At 36.0% G+C, this 16630-nt stretch overlaps 1 protein-coding gene across 2 annotated transcripts in view; it reads left to right on the top strand.

Moving 5' to 3' along the window:
* The window catches only part of SP4 (Sp4 transcription factor), an 83394-nt gene extending 78057 nt beyond the window's left edge, over positions 1 to 5337 (top strand). For both annotated transcript variants that reach the window (XM_015447643.4, XM_005550011.5), the window contains exon 6: positions 1611 to 5337. In XM_015447643.4, coding sequence (XP_015303129.2) covers positions 1611 to 1858 — 248 coding nt within the window. In that variant the 3' untranslated portion in view covers positions 1859 to 5337. The remainder of the gene's footprint in view (positions 1 to 1610) is intronic.
* The last annotated feature ends 11293 nt before the right edge of the window (positions 5338 to 16630 follow it).

Here is a 16630-nt window from a genome sequence, read left to right as displayed (position 1 = left end):
TTGTGTAGTCAAATTTGTCTGTTCTCTCCTTTATAGTTTCTAAATAACCTGTTGTACTTTTTAAAGTATCGCCAAGCTCTAGGTTATAGAAATGTTTTCCCTTTTTTTTTTTTTTTCAATACTTGGTTTTAAATCTTTATAGCTTGTATTTTGGTGTGTGGTATGACATGGAGGTGCAACTTCTTTGTGTTACTTCACATGGATGTTTAATACAATATTGTATTGAGTGCAGTGGTCCTGTAAATTTTAATATTTGTTTATAACAATAATAAGGAAGACTAATGGTTTTTTCAAAGGGTATGAAAAAGTAAAAGCACACACGTAAAGAAAAAGAGAATATAAAGAAAAAGAGAGAGTATCTGATGTGGACCAACTTGAGCCTATAGATTTTTTATTGGTGAGTCAAAAGCAGGGCCAAGAAAAGAAATTATCCAAATTGAATTTTCTTATTGTATTAGTCTGTTTTCACGCTGCTGATAAAGACACAATTCCACATGGCTGGGGAGGCCTCACAATTATGGCAGAAGGCAAAGAGGAGCAAATCACATCTCATGTGGATGGTGGCAGGCAAAGAAACAAAAAAGACACAAAAGCAGAAATCCCTGATAAAACTGTCAGATCCTGTGAGACTTATTCACTGCTGCGAGAACGGTATGGGGAACCCACCCCCATGATTCAGTTATCTCCCACTGGGTTCCTCCCACAACATGTGGGAATTATGGAAGTATAATTCAAGAGAGATTTGGGTGGGGACACAGAGCCAAACCCTATCACTTATTATCCAAGTTTTATCGGACTGGGAAAACAACATTTCAGTCCCTTAAGTAACAATTTTAGAGGGAAGATCTACAGCTAACAGTTATTCATTGAGCACATCAGGATAAACCAGTTAACCGAATTTTGATATGCCTCATTTATTATACACAAAAACAAAATGGCTTTTTTCTTTTTAGTTAACATTAAACTAGCTTTTATTCCAAAACAAAGAAGTTGGTCCAGTAGAACTATGTTATATTTTGAAGAAAGCATATTTAAGAATTTCTTTGGACAACAGAAACTAAGTGTTATCTTATGAAACCTAAAAACTCTATTAAATTCTAAATGTAGCATGTGCCTGCCTCCCATTTTTGCCTTGTAAAGAACTCAGTACATTATTAAATTATTAACTTAGTTTATTTGAAATAGTTCTAAGATATTTCATGCCACCATGATTAAAACTAAAACCCAGGTTAGCAGTTTGGAAGAACAGTGGACATGAGCCTTGAACATTATATATATTTGTTACATCTGATAGAGATATTTTAAATTGCCTGCTAAAAACCCTCTTGCTTTGTAGATGGGAAACTGAGGGTCCGGTGGCTATTTACTTGCTCCAGCTTTTATTTCCAGTTCATAGCAGAAGCAGGACTTAAACTTCAGGTCTTTTTGTTGCAATCACGTGGTCTTTCTCTTTGCATTGCTTGTTTCATAACATTTTTAAATAAAATATTTTGCAATTAGTGAAACTGTACAAAAACTCATATATAATATGACCAGAAGGAAGATTGTTAAAAATTATAATTTCACTTAAGTAAAATGTGTATAACTTCATTTACTGTTTTTCTATGTAGGTGAAAAGAGATTTGAATGCCCGGAATGTTCTAAAAGGTTTATGCGGAGTGATCATCTCTCCAAACATGTCAAAACGCACCAGAATAAAAAAGGTGGTGGGACAGCTCTTGCCATTGTTACCTCGGGAGAACTGGACTCATCTGTTACAGAGGTGCTTGGCTCCCCAAGAATTGTCACAGTTGCAGCCATTTCTCAAGATTCGAATCCAGCAACTCCCAATGTTTCAACCAACATGGAAGAATTCTGAAAAGTTATTTATAACAGAGACCTCTAGTGCTGCACTTGTTTACACACCTTTGAAATCTGGAAATGGGCTGGTCAAGTGGATTACAGAGTAGGAAATTATGTTTTCATTCTTGGCTTCTTTAAGTATTCCAGGGTTTGGGGTCAACACATGAAGAGTTGAATTTTAAAAAATACAAAAAGTAAACTGATGTACTGGAAACAGAAAAGTATTTCCTCCATACTATAAGTTGTAGTTGTTTGGAAATATATCACATAACCTTTAGACAGAATCTTCCCATCTCTTAATATCATTTGTTAACATGTTTAAAAAGACCTTAGTAGTTTGCAGGCTGGACCTTAATTGAACTTATTTTCTTTGAAAATACTTTGTTATAAATTCAGTCAGTAACAATTTACGTGTTTTCTTTTTCTCTATAGCACAGAAAACAGATAGTTAACTGATGATAGGGATAATACCGTATTTCCTTAGCTTGATTTTTGGAAAATCAACCGAAAATAGTTTTGGCCGTCTTTTCTAAATGTTAGAAATTCTTCAACAGCTGAATTAGGTAAGTTCCAAAACAGTAATCTGAGATACATCTCAGATCTTTATTACCACTACATTATAGTAGTGTGTATGCAGACAATCAGTGAAGTCCAATTACTTTCTCCATTTGGAGACACAAGAGGAACTTAGAGTTAAATCTTAGGTTAAATTTAAGGTTGACACCTTAGGAAAATGCTGGGGAAAAAATGTTAAAACAAAACTCATCATAGCTTCAGAAAAATAAAATGAGGCATCTTAACATGCAATGTTCTGAAGTTAGGATTGATTATATTCCTAACCGTAGGTTGAACCACAAAATTTCATTTAATATGTTTATATTGGAAATATTTGCATAGAGTGTAAATTGTTCTGTAGTTTCGTATTTTGTAAATATGAGTTATGTTGACAATGTGCAGAATTCTTTATGCTTTGACTTGGTAGCCAAAGAAAGAATTATACTTTTTTCCAAGGCCAGCAGAAAATTATCTTTTAACTACATTGTAATTCTTGTTTTCCTCTACTAAAAATTGGCCAGTCCCATTTTATTTCTAGTGCTGTGTTAGAAGGTAATTAGAAATTATAACACAGTAATGTTTTTATGTTACATCAATAACTGAATTTTCCCTAAAAATTAGCCTAATATATAATAGATATATTATGAAGCAAAACTTTTATTTTTGAAAAGGCAGAATAATTTTCAGTGAAGTAAGTGACTAAAGAAAAAAATATATGGTTTATGCAAGGGTCTTACAGGAAAGGGTCTTTTTTTCTTGAGATGGAGTCTCGCACTCTTGCCCAGGCTGGAGTGCAGTGGCACGATCTCAGCTCACTGCAAACACTGCCTCCCGGGTTCAAGCGATTCTCCTGTCTTAACCTCCTGAGTAGCTGGGATTACAGGCGCCCACCACCACCACTGGCTAATGTTTGTATTTTTAGTAGAGATAGGGTTTCGCCATGTTGGCCAGGCTGGTTTCAAACTCCTGACCTCAGGTGATCCGTCCACCTCGGCCTCCCAAAGTGCTGGCATTACAGGCATGAGCCACCGTGCCCGGCTAGGAAATGGTGGTGTTAGGAAAGATGGCCAAAAGTTTCATATGAAAAAATCTGGATTATACCAGTAACTTAAATATTAATAAGGATATTTTATGTTTTAAAAAAGTATTTACACAGAATCATAATCAGTGAAATTGACCATTTGAAAACTAAAGGTTTTACCTACCTGCTCAATTTATTAACATCATTACTTTGGGGACTGTTTGAATATAGGTACGTGTTTTCTTGTGCATTCTCTATAATTTCAGGAAAAGTACTACTCATGCGAATTATCTTCCAAAATTGTGATGTTTCTTGTATTTTTGATGAAGGAGAAATACTGTAATGATCACTGTTTACACTATGTACACTTTAGGCCAGCCCTTTGTAGCGTTATATAAAACTGAAGGTCTTTTGTGCTTTCAGTTTGTATAAAAAAGCTTTGAGATTAAAGGAAAAAAAATTTTTACACTGTGGTTATAAATTTCAAGTTTCTTAAAGCTTTTGTAGACTTGTAACAGAGTCTTTAAATTTTAGTTGGATTTTGTAAATTGTTTTGTATATTTTATTTAATGTACTCTTAACAACTGATGTATCTGGCTTTAAAACATCAGAATTGGTTTGTTGTTTTGTTTGGTACAGAGGAGCATTTGGTAGTGTTAATTTTAATTTTATTATATAGGAGCTGAAACATCAAATATATATTTTATCTATCATTATGCTACACAATCAGTGCTATAAATTTTTTTACGCAAAGAAACTTTCTTAATGTTTTAATCATGTTTCCTCAGAGTGACACTTTTTGTTGTTGTTAATACCAAGTATGAACACTCTGCATCATTATTCCATGAACCAGTTCTAATGCAAACCTATGTATGTCCATTAGAAATGGAAGTTATTTTTTAATCAACAATGAGGCCTATTATAAATTTATCAAATGAATCTGGATAGCTTTATAGCATATAAAATATGTTAATTTGTGTTAGCAGGTGCACATTTCACCACTGAAATTAGAAATATTTTGACAGTCTGTTCTGCATACCATTCTGAGTCTACTTTTCTGTCTTTAGAAGAATCGTAAATTTCAATGTCCTTTATTTGACTCAGTGGGATATAGCTGTTATAAGTAATAGGGCACAGATGTGCAGTAGAGTCTTGTTTAATGGCATTTCACTGTTCATTCCCTTTACCACCGTTATAAAACTTTTCTTTATTGTAATTATCAGTGCAAAGCTATGTATTTATCATGGTAAAACTCCAGTGTTAGAATAGTTTTTTCTTACAGTATACTTTCTTTGGTTAGGTTTGTGTATGTGTTGCTGATTACATTAGAACTTGATGTTAAGTCATTATTTATCACACTCTCATGAGAGCAGTAATAAAAATGTGTAATCTAGGAGAAAAAGTTAATTTGTCAAACTTAGATAAGCATGATGTTTAGGTCCTATTTTTCAATTTTATAACTGTTTTATTGCAACAATATTTGTATTTAAGTCTCCATTTTAATGCCTTGTGGTGTTTTTTTATGCATGTCACTAAGTTGTCATCCCACATAAATTGATGTGCAGCATAGGGTATTAAATCTACATAATGATTTTAAAACAGAAATAGTTGATGGTAAAATGTAAATGTTTTGCAAAAATTCCTTATAAAAAGTTTTGTAGTAACATTTCACTTGTAAATTTTTTTTGTAAAAAAAAAAAAAATGAAAAAAAAAAAGAAGAATCCAGAAAAAAACCTGTTTCCCATATTCTAGAATTTAGACAATTATTCTGCCAGCAAAGCCTCTGGGGCTGTAATTGACATTTTTACAGTGCTGATTTGTATAAAATTTGTTTTTTGTGGATTTGGAAATAAAATCATGTACAAGTTGTTGCCTGCAATAACAATTGCAAGTAACCTATTAAAAATTCCCTTGAGTTTAACATGTTTCATTTAATTATGTATACTATAAAACAGCAATAAATTATTTGAACTATCAACCCTTCTTATCATGAACACTGGAGAGTTAAATGCTTCTCACTGGAGAACACATTGGCAACCCTTCATAATTCCTCGTATTGAGATCTGGTCACCATTTATCTGAACATACCGCCAAAGAACACCAATTCAAATTGCATGTTAATTTGTAGCCATTGCTCTAGACATTTATGGAAATTAAAATTTGATTTAGAGACACTTTTTACTTAAATATTTTAAGCAATCAATGTTAGGAAATTGTAGGAAGACCTGAAAACGAAGAACATAATTAAAATATTATTTAAGCTCACAGAATCACTGAGAAGCAATATAGGCCACATAGATGCCACAAAGACGACAAGCAGAAACTGTCTTTTCCTCCTGGGAGAGCCCTAAAAATCTCATGAAGACCTTTAGTAACGTGATGAATACATTATTGTAACAACTTCAGCTAACACACTTCCAAACTCAACAGCAGATACAGACGTAGCAAAGCGAGGGTTTGGTGGCCAGGGTGGCGGGGGTAGGATGTTAGGCCACAAGAAAAGTACTCTGGCCCACTGACAGAAGACTCCAAAGACTCTAGGTTTTAGGTAGTAAGCAGGGGCTATAAGGTGTTTGGATAGAGAACCTTGTACAGCAATGTCCTAAAGGCATAGTTATGTTACAACTTTGTAAAATAATTTGTTAATAACAGTGACTGAATCAAAGAATTTGTTACTCTGTCAAATAAGACAGGAATTGTCAAAAGATGTTTTCTATCCAAAGTAAAGATACACTTCAATTACCTGAAAAATTTGCATTAGAAAGCATCAGGATGATATTGTATAAAGGGATAATGCAGGCCAGGCATGGTGGCTCACGCCTGTAATCCCAGCACTTTGGGAGGCCGAGGTGGGTGGAACACGAGGTCAGGAGTTCAAGACCAGCCTGGCCAACATGGTGAAACCTCATCTCTACTAAAAATACAAAAATTAGGCAGGCGTGGTGGTGCACACCTGTAGTCCCAGCTGCTCAGGAGGCTGAGGCAGAATTGCTTGAACCCAGAAGGTGGAGTTTGCAGTGAGCTGAGATAACGCCACTGCACTCCAGCCTGGGCGACAGAGCAAGACTCTATCTCAGAAAAAAGGGTAATGCAATTAGAAAACTTCATTGTGTTTTTCAATTTTTAATATAGTTTGGTTCTTGTACTTTTAGGAATTTCAGCCACATGAACAAGACAATCATAAAGAACAAGGGATAAATCATCTTAAAAATTGACAGCTGTTGGTGTAGTTAGGAAAGTTGAAGTAGTGCTAAAAGCAACACTAATAGGGTATGGTTGACAATGCCATTGGTAATGACAACTTTATGGAAAAAATATACAGTATTTGTTTATTTTTTAATTAAAAGTTCAGATGCTTAATGATAAGGGTGCAGAGACTTCAAGTGTCACAGCAAATTTGAAATACTTTATTCCTTTGTGAATCTGAATAATATATTGCTATATTTACTGCCCGAACAGTAATGCCTGCTTAATATACACACAATCATCCTGTAATTCGGTAGCAGGACTTTTAAGGCATGTATTTTCCATTCTTTTAAGATTGACTGATTAGCATAAACTTTGGTCTCTGTTACTGTTAATAACAGGTGGCAATGAAATAATTTATTTTTGGATACCTGAGAGTAATCTCAAGTAGAAATAGTGGAAGGAAGGGAGGGAGGGAAGGAAGAGCATAAAGGCCTATTTGTAGTGCAGAGGGTTGATCTCCCTGGTTAATAGCTAAGCACCGTGCCAAGAGAGATCAACAGAGAGTCTTGACGATTTCAGGCTGGATTCCTGGTTCAGCCACTTAGTAGGCACACAACCGTGGGAAGTTATTGAACCTTTCAGCACCTCTGTTTTTCTACTTTGTAGAATAAAAGAGCAATGCTTATTAATGTTAAGCATTATGAATAATATATAGGTCTGTTAAGATCAAATAAGAAAACTGTATTGAGTAACACATAGTTGTGTTTAATACATTGTTATTAATAAGTTAACCCAAAAGGCAGAGGGTGTCTTAGTCCATTTGGGCTGCTATAACAAGATACACTAGACTAGGTAGCATATAAACAACAAATTTATTTCTCACTTCTGGAGCCAGGAATCCCAAGGTCAAGATGCTGGCAGATTCAGTGTTCATTCACTGGTTCATAGATGGTGACTTCTAGCTGTGTCTTCACATGGTGAAAGGGACAAGACAATTTTCTGGGGCCTCTTTTGTAATGACACTAATCCCATTCATGAGAGCTCTACTATCATGATCTAATCATTTCTCAAAGGTTCCACCTCCTAATATCACTGGCAATATTATTGGTAATTGGGTTTCAACATGAATTTTTGAGAGGCACAACTGTTCAGACCATAGCAGAGGGCATGGAATAGTTCCCAGCTGGACCAATGCTGAAATGTCTTGAAAATGGGCAACAATACATCAAAAAGTTAATTCTCAAGTCCCATTTAAAAAACGAAATTTCAGTGGGAATTTCCAAATTCAAACGTATTTTTCTCAAACTGTGAGCTACTTTGCCATACTCTACCTCAAAATTTTATGACAGTCTTTTTCCAATTCTAAGAAAAATTAAAAGTTTAAATCTTTTTTTTTTTTTTTCCTTGAGACAAGGTCTCACTCTGTCACCCAGGCACACACCACCATGCCTAGTGGGTCTTGAACTCCTGGGTTCAAGCGATCCGCCCACCTCTGCCTCACAACATGCTGGAATTACGAGCATGAGTCACCACGCCTGGCCTATTTCCTAATTTTTAAACATTAATTACAATTATTATTTGCCTACCTCAAAGTGATAGCAGAGAAGCAAACCAGTGAACAAGAAGCAAACCAATTACTGAAAAACAGCTGCTCATATGTTGTTCACTAACTTTTGTGGATATATGTGTGGATGATTTTCTATATTTAAAAGCATTCTCTATATTTAGAAATATATTTGTTAAATAAACCCAGGCATACAGGGCAAAAGTACCCCTCTTTTCAGCTACCTACCAAATTGCAGCCACAAAAAGAAAACATGCAATTTGGTGTTCAAAAGTTTCTTAGACAACTTCCTCTCAGACTTGGTTCAGAAAAGGATAATAAGATGCTCTACTTTTACTTTGCTTTTTAGATTCTTTGTGAAATAAGATAGGATATAGAATAAATGTCTAAACTTATAATGCCCTGCAAGGCTGAGGCATCTCTGCTGGCTGTAGCTTCAGTTGTCCATTTGTCCAGTTACAGCCTTCTTGCCCGTTTAACTCCTACCTTTGCTTCAGATCCTGTTCTTAACTGAGCTGCTCTCCTCATTCCCAAGCTCACCTTTGTTGGAGATGCTTTTTCCAATTAATACATTTATTGAGCACTTATTGTGTGCCAGATTCAGGCACAAGGGATGCCGTTTTTCTTTCCTATGCTAACTCTGCCTTCTTGCATCCCAACCTCAGCTGGATTTCTGGAGTTCCTTGAGATCCATTTGCCCTATGCCTAGGAATGGGCAGGTCAGCAGTTGCAGAGATACTGGTGTCCATTCAGACCATATCTACGGGGAGGAGCCCAGGCTCAGGTAATCTGAAGCGAGTTAAGATAACAGGTTTCAAGTCAGGGTCAGGGACTTAAGAAATCAGATGTGAGTATTAAGATCAGACAAAAGCAAATTATAGGGAAGAGGAGGAAATTAAACGAGCAGTTGTCATAAACGCCAGTTTGTCTTTGAATCATGTCTTTCTAGATGGTTGGCTTGGTTCAAATTTTGTTATTTATTATCCTGCTATGAAGTGTGGTTTCATAAATATTTTATGTATAGTAGTAGTATTTTTTAGATGTTTAGTTGTGGAACCATAATAAAGTTATATTTTCTGCTGGTAAAATTGTTCCTTGCTTGTATAATGTTATGCTGGAATTAAACACATCAGTAATTCACGGTGCTATGTAAAGGGTATTATGGCTTCCAAGTATTTGGTCACCTGAACAAGTTTGAAAATCACTGTTGAGTGCTGGGCACAGTGGCTCACGCTTGTAATCCCAGCACTGTGGGAGGCCAAGGCGGGTGGATCACAAGGTCAGGAGATTGAGACCATCCTGGCTAACACGGTGAAACCCCATCTGTACTAAAAATACATAAAATTTTCCGGGCGTGCTGGCGGGTACCTGTAGTCCCACTTACTTGTGAGGCTGAGGCAGGAGAATGGCATGAACCCGGGAGGCAGAGCTTGCAGTGAGCTGAGATCGCACCAGCCTGGGAGACAGCGAGACTCTGTCTCAAAAAAAAAAAAAGAAAGAGAAAAGAAAATCACTGTTGAGGAAAATAATGGCAAACAATAAGCTAGCTGAAAAAAAGATTCCAACCCAATTCAGTAATACCGTAAACGGTTACCACTTTAATGTAACCATTTTATGTTTTTGCAGCTCTTTACGTTAGCTTATTCTTTGTCAAGTTCATATATGTATACATGAAATATATGTGTGTACATGTTAGGTGGAGCTTCATATATGTTTATAGTTTATAAGTCAGAATTAAATTTATGTTACTATGGTTTGGCATTGTAGTTGCTTATTCTCACTGTCCCTAATTATGTGGACAGACATAAAATTGTTAGAAAATTAAACCCTATTCTGATTATCATTTATAACTTTATTTAAATTTCTTTTTCTTTTCTTTTCTTTTTTTTTTTTTTTTTTTTTGAGATGGAGTCTTGCTCTGTTGCCCAGACTGGAGTGCAGTGGCACGATCTTGGCTCACTGAAACCTCTGCCTCCTGGGGTTGCAGTTCAAGCGATTCTTCTGTCTCAGCCTCCCAAGTAGCTGGGACTGCAGGTGCCTGGATAATTTTTGTATTTTTAGTAGAGACAGGGTTTTACCATTTTGGCCAGGCTGGTCTAGAACTCCTGACCTCGTGATCTGTCCACCTCAGCCTCCCAAAGTGCTAGGATTACAGGCGTGAGCCACCGTCCTTGGCCTAAATTTTCGTTTTTATGGAGTAGGTTATGACTAGAACAGAGTTTTGGGTTCTATAGAAAAAAACTAATTTCTCCTTGTGTTGCTCTGTTTTTCACAATATTGTGGATGCCAATTTGAACTAAAAGTCTATGTAAATATGTCCACCAATTTGATAAATATGTCCACCAATTTGATAAGTAGCTGGAAGTACTTTTATTCTTGTGTCCAATTATAAATGTAAACATGGACCTAAAGAAAAAAAGGGCAAAGCTAGAGAACTTTTTAAATTGACCATTTTGCAGATATGAGTAGTAGTCTATATTTTTAGGAAAAGTGTTACCTTGTTTTAAAATGTTTTTAAATATTAATTTTTATTAAACCATCGTTTGTTTGAATCCATGGTTTTGACAATTCTCTAAAGAATTAGTGCTATGTGAAAAGAGATGATAATCACCAGAGATTATATTCAGAAAATATTTGTCTTCAGTTTATATATTTTGTTCTAATAGAAATATTGATCAGATTTATTATTTAAATATTTATGTCTCTCACTAAGAAAAATATAAGATGTCATTTAACTCTGGCATTGTTCAGAATACTTCCAAAATAGTTATTTTTTTAAATCAAATAACTCTCCTGCTTGAGTGTTTTTGTGCCTGAAGTATAACTAGGTTTAAAATACATCCATTTTTTGAACCCAGAGGACATTGCTTTGTTCTTAAAAATCTATAACAATCAGTCAAAATTTAGACATACTTAGATATCAAACTGAGAGGTACAAATTCAATTCAAATTCCATTCATTCCCCTCAAACAGTAGAATATAAAAGCAATGATTGGTTCTCATTATTATGAATACAAGAGTTCTATGGTCTGAATGTTTGCATCCCTCCAAAATTTGTATGTTGAAACTTAATCTCCAATATCATAGTATTAAGAGGTTGGGTCTTTGGTATCGGATTAGGTCCTGAAATCAGAGCCCTCATAAATGAGATTAGTGTACTTGTAAAGAGGCCCCAAAGAGTCAGCTAGCTCTTTCTACCATGTGAGGAAGCAGAGAGAAGGTGCCATCTGTAAACCAGAGAATGAGCCTTCAGGAGACACCAAGTCTGTGGGCACCTTGATCTTGGACTTCCCAGCCTCTAGAGCTGTGAGAAATAAATTTGTTGCTTATTAGTTGCTCAGTTAATTGTATTTTTGTTATAGCCACCCGAATGTACTAAAACAAGGAGTAACAGTCAAAATATTTAATAAGGGACACAGCACAGCATTCATCAGTCAGAAGGGGTGCTGGACATAGTAGTGGAGGAAGGTCCTAGAGCAATTTCCCTCCCCTCCCCTTAGTTGCTGGCTTCTGGGGAGGTCATGGAGTGTTAGTATGGGAATCAGGAACTAGAAGTTTCTTGTATGGAATTACCTCCTTGTATGGAATTATCTCAATATTTTAATAACCAACCAGTGTGGTTATACTGGTGTCCCAGAATGTGCACCCTGAGTAGGTGTGTTTATTCTCTGCCCATGCTTCAGACTTCCAGTATGTGGGTTGAAAAACCCAATCCCACAACCATTCTTTTAATTATTAAGATAATAAAAAGGCCCATGTAGTTACATATTTTGCTGAGACACATGAAAATCAAGGGAAAATGCAAGTGGTAAAGTCATTTCACTTCAGGATACTTAAGACTGACTCAAAAATTCCTGTAAAATGTATGTAAGATGCAGCTTCAGTGGATTATGATACCTCAAACCATCTTAAAAGGCAAATCAGAGAAAGGGAAATGATTACAGCTAGTTTGTTAGGTCAACAAATGTGATTACTTCCTAAACTGTCTTTTCAGTGATTTTTCAAAAACGTCTGTTAACTGTATTTATTGAATATAAGACACAATTGATTATTTCATATGCCACTAAAAAACTCTGCCAATTACACTGTAATCCACTACTTTAATATCATTTAAAAGCTTTTTTAAACTTATGAAAGAGCTGTTAGACTTATTGGTATATTTTATCATATATAATTCTTTCTACATTAGAAATACAAGTGAAATATATTACCCAAAGCAATCTGTGGATTCAACGCAATCTCTATCAAAACACCAACGACATTCTCACAGAAATCCGAAAAAACAATGCTGAGATTTGTATGGAACCACAAAAGACCCTGAATAGCCAAAGCAATTTGAACAAACAGAACAAAACTGGGAGGCATCACACTACCAGATGTTGAAATATATTACAAAGCTATAGTACCCCAAACAGAAAGATACTGGCCTAAAAACAGTCTGTGCAGACCAATGGAACAGAATAGAGAACCCAGAAATAAATCCACATATTCACAGCCAACTGACTTTCAACAAAGGCTCCAATAATATTTAACTGGAGGCCAGGTGTGGTGGCTCATGCCTGTAATCCCAGCACTTTGGGAGCCTGCAGTGGGAAGATCACTTGAGGCCAGGAGTTCAAGAACATAAAATGGGGAAAGAACAGTCTCTTCGATAAATGGTACTGGGAAAACTATCCATATGAAGAAGAATAAAACTAGACCCCTATCTCTTACCATATACAAAAATCAACTCAAAATGGATTAAAGAATTAAAGGTAAGACCGACAACTGTGAAATCACTCGAAGAAAACATGGGGGAAACACATCAAGCCATTGGTCTAGGCAAAGATTTTTTGGATAAGATCTCAAAAACACAGTTAACAAAGCAAAAATAGACAAATGGGATTATATTAAACTAAAAGGCTTCTGCAGAGCAAAGGAAAACAATTAACAGAGTGAAGAGACAACCTAAAAGATGGGAGAAAATATTTGCAAGCTATCCATGTAAGGGATTCATATCCAAAATGTATAAGGAACTCAACCAACAGCCAAAAAGCAAATAATTTGATTTAAAAATGGGCAAAATAATCTGAATCGACATTTCTCAAGAGAAGACATACAAATGGCCAACAGGTGTATGAAAAAAATACTCAACATCGCTAATCATCAGGAAAATGCAAGTCAAAATGACAATGAGATATCATCTCATCCCAGTTAAAATGGCTGTTATCAAAAAAACAAAAAATAACAAATGCTGACAAGGATGCAGAAAAAGAAGGCCTCTTATATACTGTTGGTAGGAATGCAAATTAGTACAGTCATTATAAAAAACAGTATGGAAGTTCCTCAAAAAACTAAAAATAGAAATAGCATTTAATTCAGCAATTCTACTACTGAGTATATATTCAAAGGAAAGGAAATCAGAATGTTGAAGAGATATTTGTACTCCCATGTTTATTGCAGCACTGTTTACAATAGCGAAAATATGGAATCAACCAAAGTGCCCATCAATGGACGAATGGATAAAGAAAATGTGGTATATATACACAATGGAATATTATTTAGCTGTAATAAAATGATTTGTAATTTTTGGCAACATGGATGATCCTGGAGGATATTATGGTAAGTGAAATAAGCTAAGCACAGAAAAACACTGCACATTCTCACTCATATGTGGGAGTTTAAAAAGTTGATCTCATAGAATTAGAGAGGAGAATGGAGGTTACCAGAGGCTGGGGGGGGCGGTAGAGGGTTGGGGGAGGGATAGAGAGATTGGTTAATTGATACAAAATTAAAGTTAGGTAAGAGTAATAAATTCTATAGCACAGCAGAGTGGCTATAATTAACAATAAATTATGGTATATTTTAAAATAGCTATAAGAGAGGATTTTGAATGTTCTCTACACAAATAAATGGTAAATATCTGCAGTGATGGATGTGTCAATTACCCTGATTTGATCATTACACAATACATACAATTATGTCCCAATTTAAAATATATACATATATAAATAGTTTCTTCACATCAGTGACTTTTTGTTTGTTTGTTTGTTTGTTTTTGAGACAGAGTTTCACTCTGTTGCCCAGAGTAGAGTGCAGTGGCATGATCTCAAATCACTGCAGCCTTGACCTCCTGGGCTCAAGTGATCTTCCCACCCTAGCCTCCTGAGTAGCTGGGACTGTAGGTGCACAACACCATGCCTAGTTATTTTTAAATTTTTTGTAAAGACAGGGTCTCACCATGTTTTCCAGGCTGGTCTCAAACTCTTGGGTTCAAGTGATCCTCCTGCCTCAGCCTCTCAAAGTGTTGGGGTTATAGGTATGAGCCACCATGCCCGGCCAGTGATAACCTTATCATGTTTTTGCCCACGAGTGGTAGTTTTAAAACTATGTTCACAAATTTTTTTATACTCCTTCCTTCAATAAATGGAGCCTAATTCCTCTCCACTTGGGTGTGGCAGGGACTTAATGACTGGCTTCTAATGAATAGCATAAAGTGGATGTGACAGCTGTGATTTCAGGCACTAGGTCGTAAAATGTCACAGTGGCTTCCCTCTTAGTTGTTCTCTTGGATTATTTGCTTCAGGGAGGCCAGACACTATGTCATACATAATCCTATCAAGAGGCCCAATATGGAGAGGAACTCAGGTATCTGGGCAATAGCCACGTAAGTGAGCTTGGAAGTGGTCCTCCAGCCCAGTCAAGTATTCAGATGGCTGCAGCTCCAGCCAACATTTTGACTACATCTCATGAGAGACCCTGAACTGGCAAACCCAACTAAGCTGGTCCTAGATTCTTGACCAACAGAAATGAATAAATGTTTGTTGTTTCAAACTGCTACATTTTGGGGTCATTTGTTATGCAGTAATAGATAACTAACATACCATGAGTCAACAATTTTCGACCAATACGTTCTGTACCCTTAAAAGCATAAATGACGCAGCATTTCTTAAAAGAAGGCTCCATTATTATCTTTGAGAATTTTCTCTACACTAATGATATACATTCTGCAAGTTTTGCTGGAGATGTATGGGCAATAATAACTATAACAGACCTGCCTGTTGGCAGACCACAAATGAGAGACCCATCTCACTTTCAAAGATATTAAAATACGAGGGAAAAATGTGCATCATAGAATCAGTGAAAGACATTTTAGGTCATGTTTATTATATCCCTTCTGCCTCCCTCAACTCCTTTCCTTCCCTAAGAACTTGATCTTGTCCATTTCAGGACAAACCTGAGGTTTGTAGGGGGTTACTGTATTCACATCCTCCACTTTACATGCACCGCACAGGGCTTGTTTGGTTATGGAGGGAAAAACTGTTGGTGTGAACTGAAAGAATGCTTTGTTAACTCAAACATTTCCCAGCCCAAGCCTCCTTTGCTATGAGTGTCACAAAGGGGAATACCTTCTTTGTGGGGTCCTGAAATTGCTGGGTAAATGGTGATGGTGGTTGTTGGGGAAGGAGCTTATGATGCTGGTGGAGTTTTGGGTGTTAAAGAGAGCATATTAATCTTTAAAGAACTGGGAATATTTCAGTTACATGTAATAGTCTATATCACAACAATTCATTACCAGCATATTAGGTAATGCATATATATATATATATATATATATATATATATATATATATATGGAGAGAGAGAGAGAGAGAAGTAAGAATGCAAACAATCAGCAGTGTCACAACGGGTGCATAAAGTAAACATAAAGACAGAGATTTACCTGACCTAACCACACTGATATCCTCCTTTAATCCTTCTCCAATAAGTAAGATATCACATATGGAAAGACTTTTAAACTATTAAGCATCAGACAAATGTACGCTTTAATTATATATGTGTGCTGCCTCCATGCTGAGAGGAGTTGCAGATCCTCATTTAATTCCCACCTGTGCCTGACTTTGAGTACTTTGTCTGAGCTCTCTCTTCATTTCTGATTTCTAGGAAAGGTATAAGGAACAGAAATAGAAATAATGATGTTTAATACGATTTAGAAGAAGTTCAGAGATAATTGTGCTTATACCCCCTACAACTTAACTATCTTTCATATTCTTTGGATGAATTTATTTAATCCCTAAATCTTCTTCATTCTCTGGAGCTAATACTCCCAAAATAAAGCTTCTTTCTTGTTCTGATCACCTGTAATTTAAATCTCGTTTTACAGATTTATCCTTCCCCTTTTTTCCTTCAGGGACTCTTTCCCTGACTGGAATTTCTTGGGTCACAGAAGTCCCTCCCTCCTTAACATCTTTGTAGTGCTTCTTTCAATTCAACAAATATATGAACAACAGTATTGCTAGAGGGCCTAGGTTAGATGCTGCAAGGGATTTAACAAAATGACCCAGTCCCTGATAGTGCCTGCCTTCAAAGGGCTTGGATACTTACAAGGAAAACTAAGAAAACTGTACAATTACGTATAATGTAGGGTAATGTGTATTATATTGGTAAAGAAAAAGAAGACAAGTACTAGATGAGGACT

The sequence above is a fragment of the Macaca fascicularis genome, chromosome 3 (genome assembly GCF_037993035.2).
Source record: "Macaca fascicularis isolate 582-1 chromosome 3, T2T-MFA8v1.1".
In the NCBI taxonomy this organism is placed as follows: Eukaryota; Metazoa; Chordata; class Mammalia; order Primates; family Cercopithecidae; genus Macaca; species Macaca fascicularis.
This window is presented reverse-complemented; position numbering and strand designations above follow the sequence as displayed.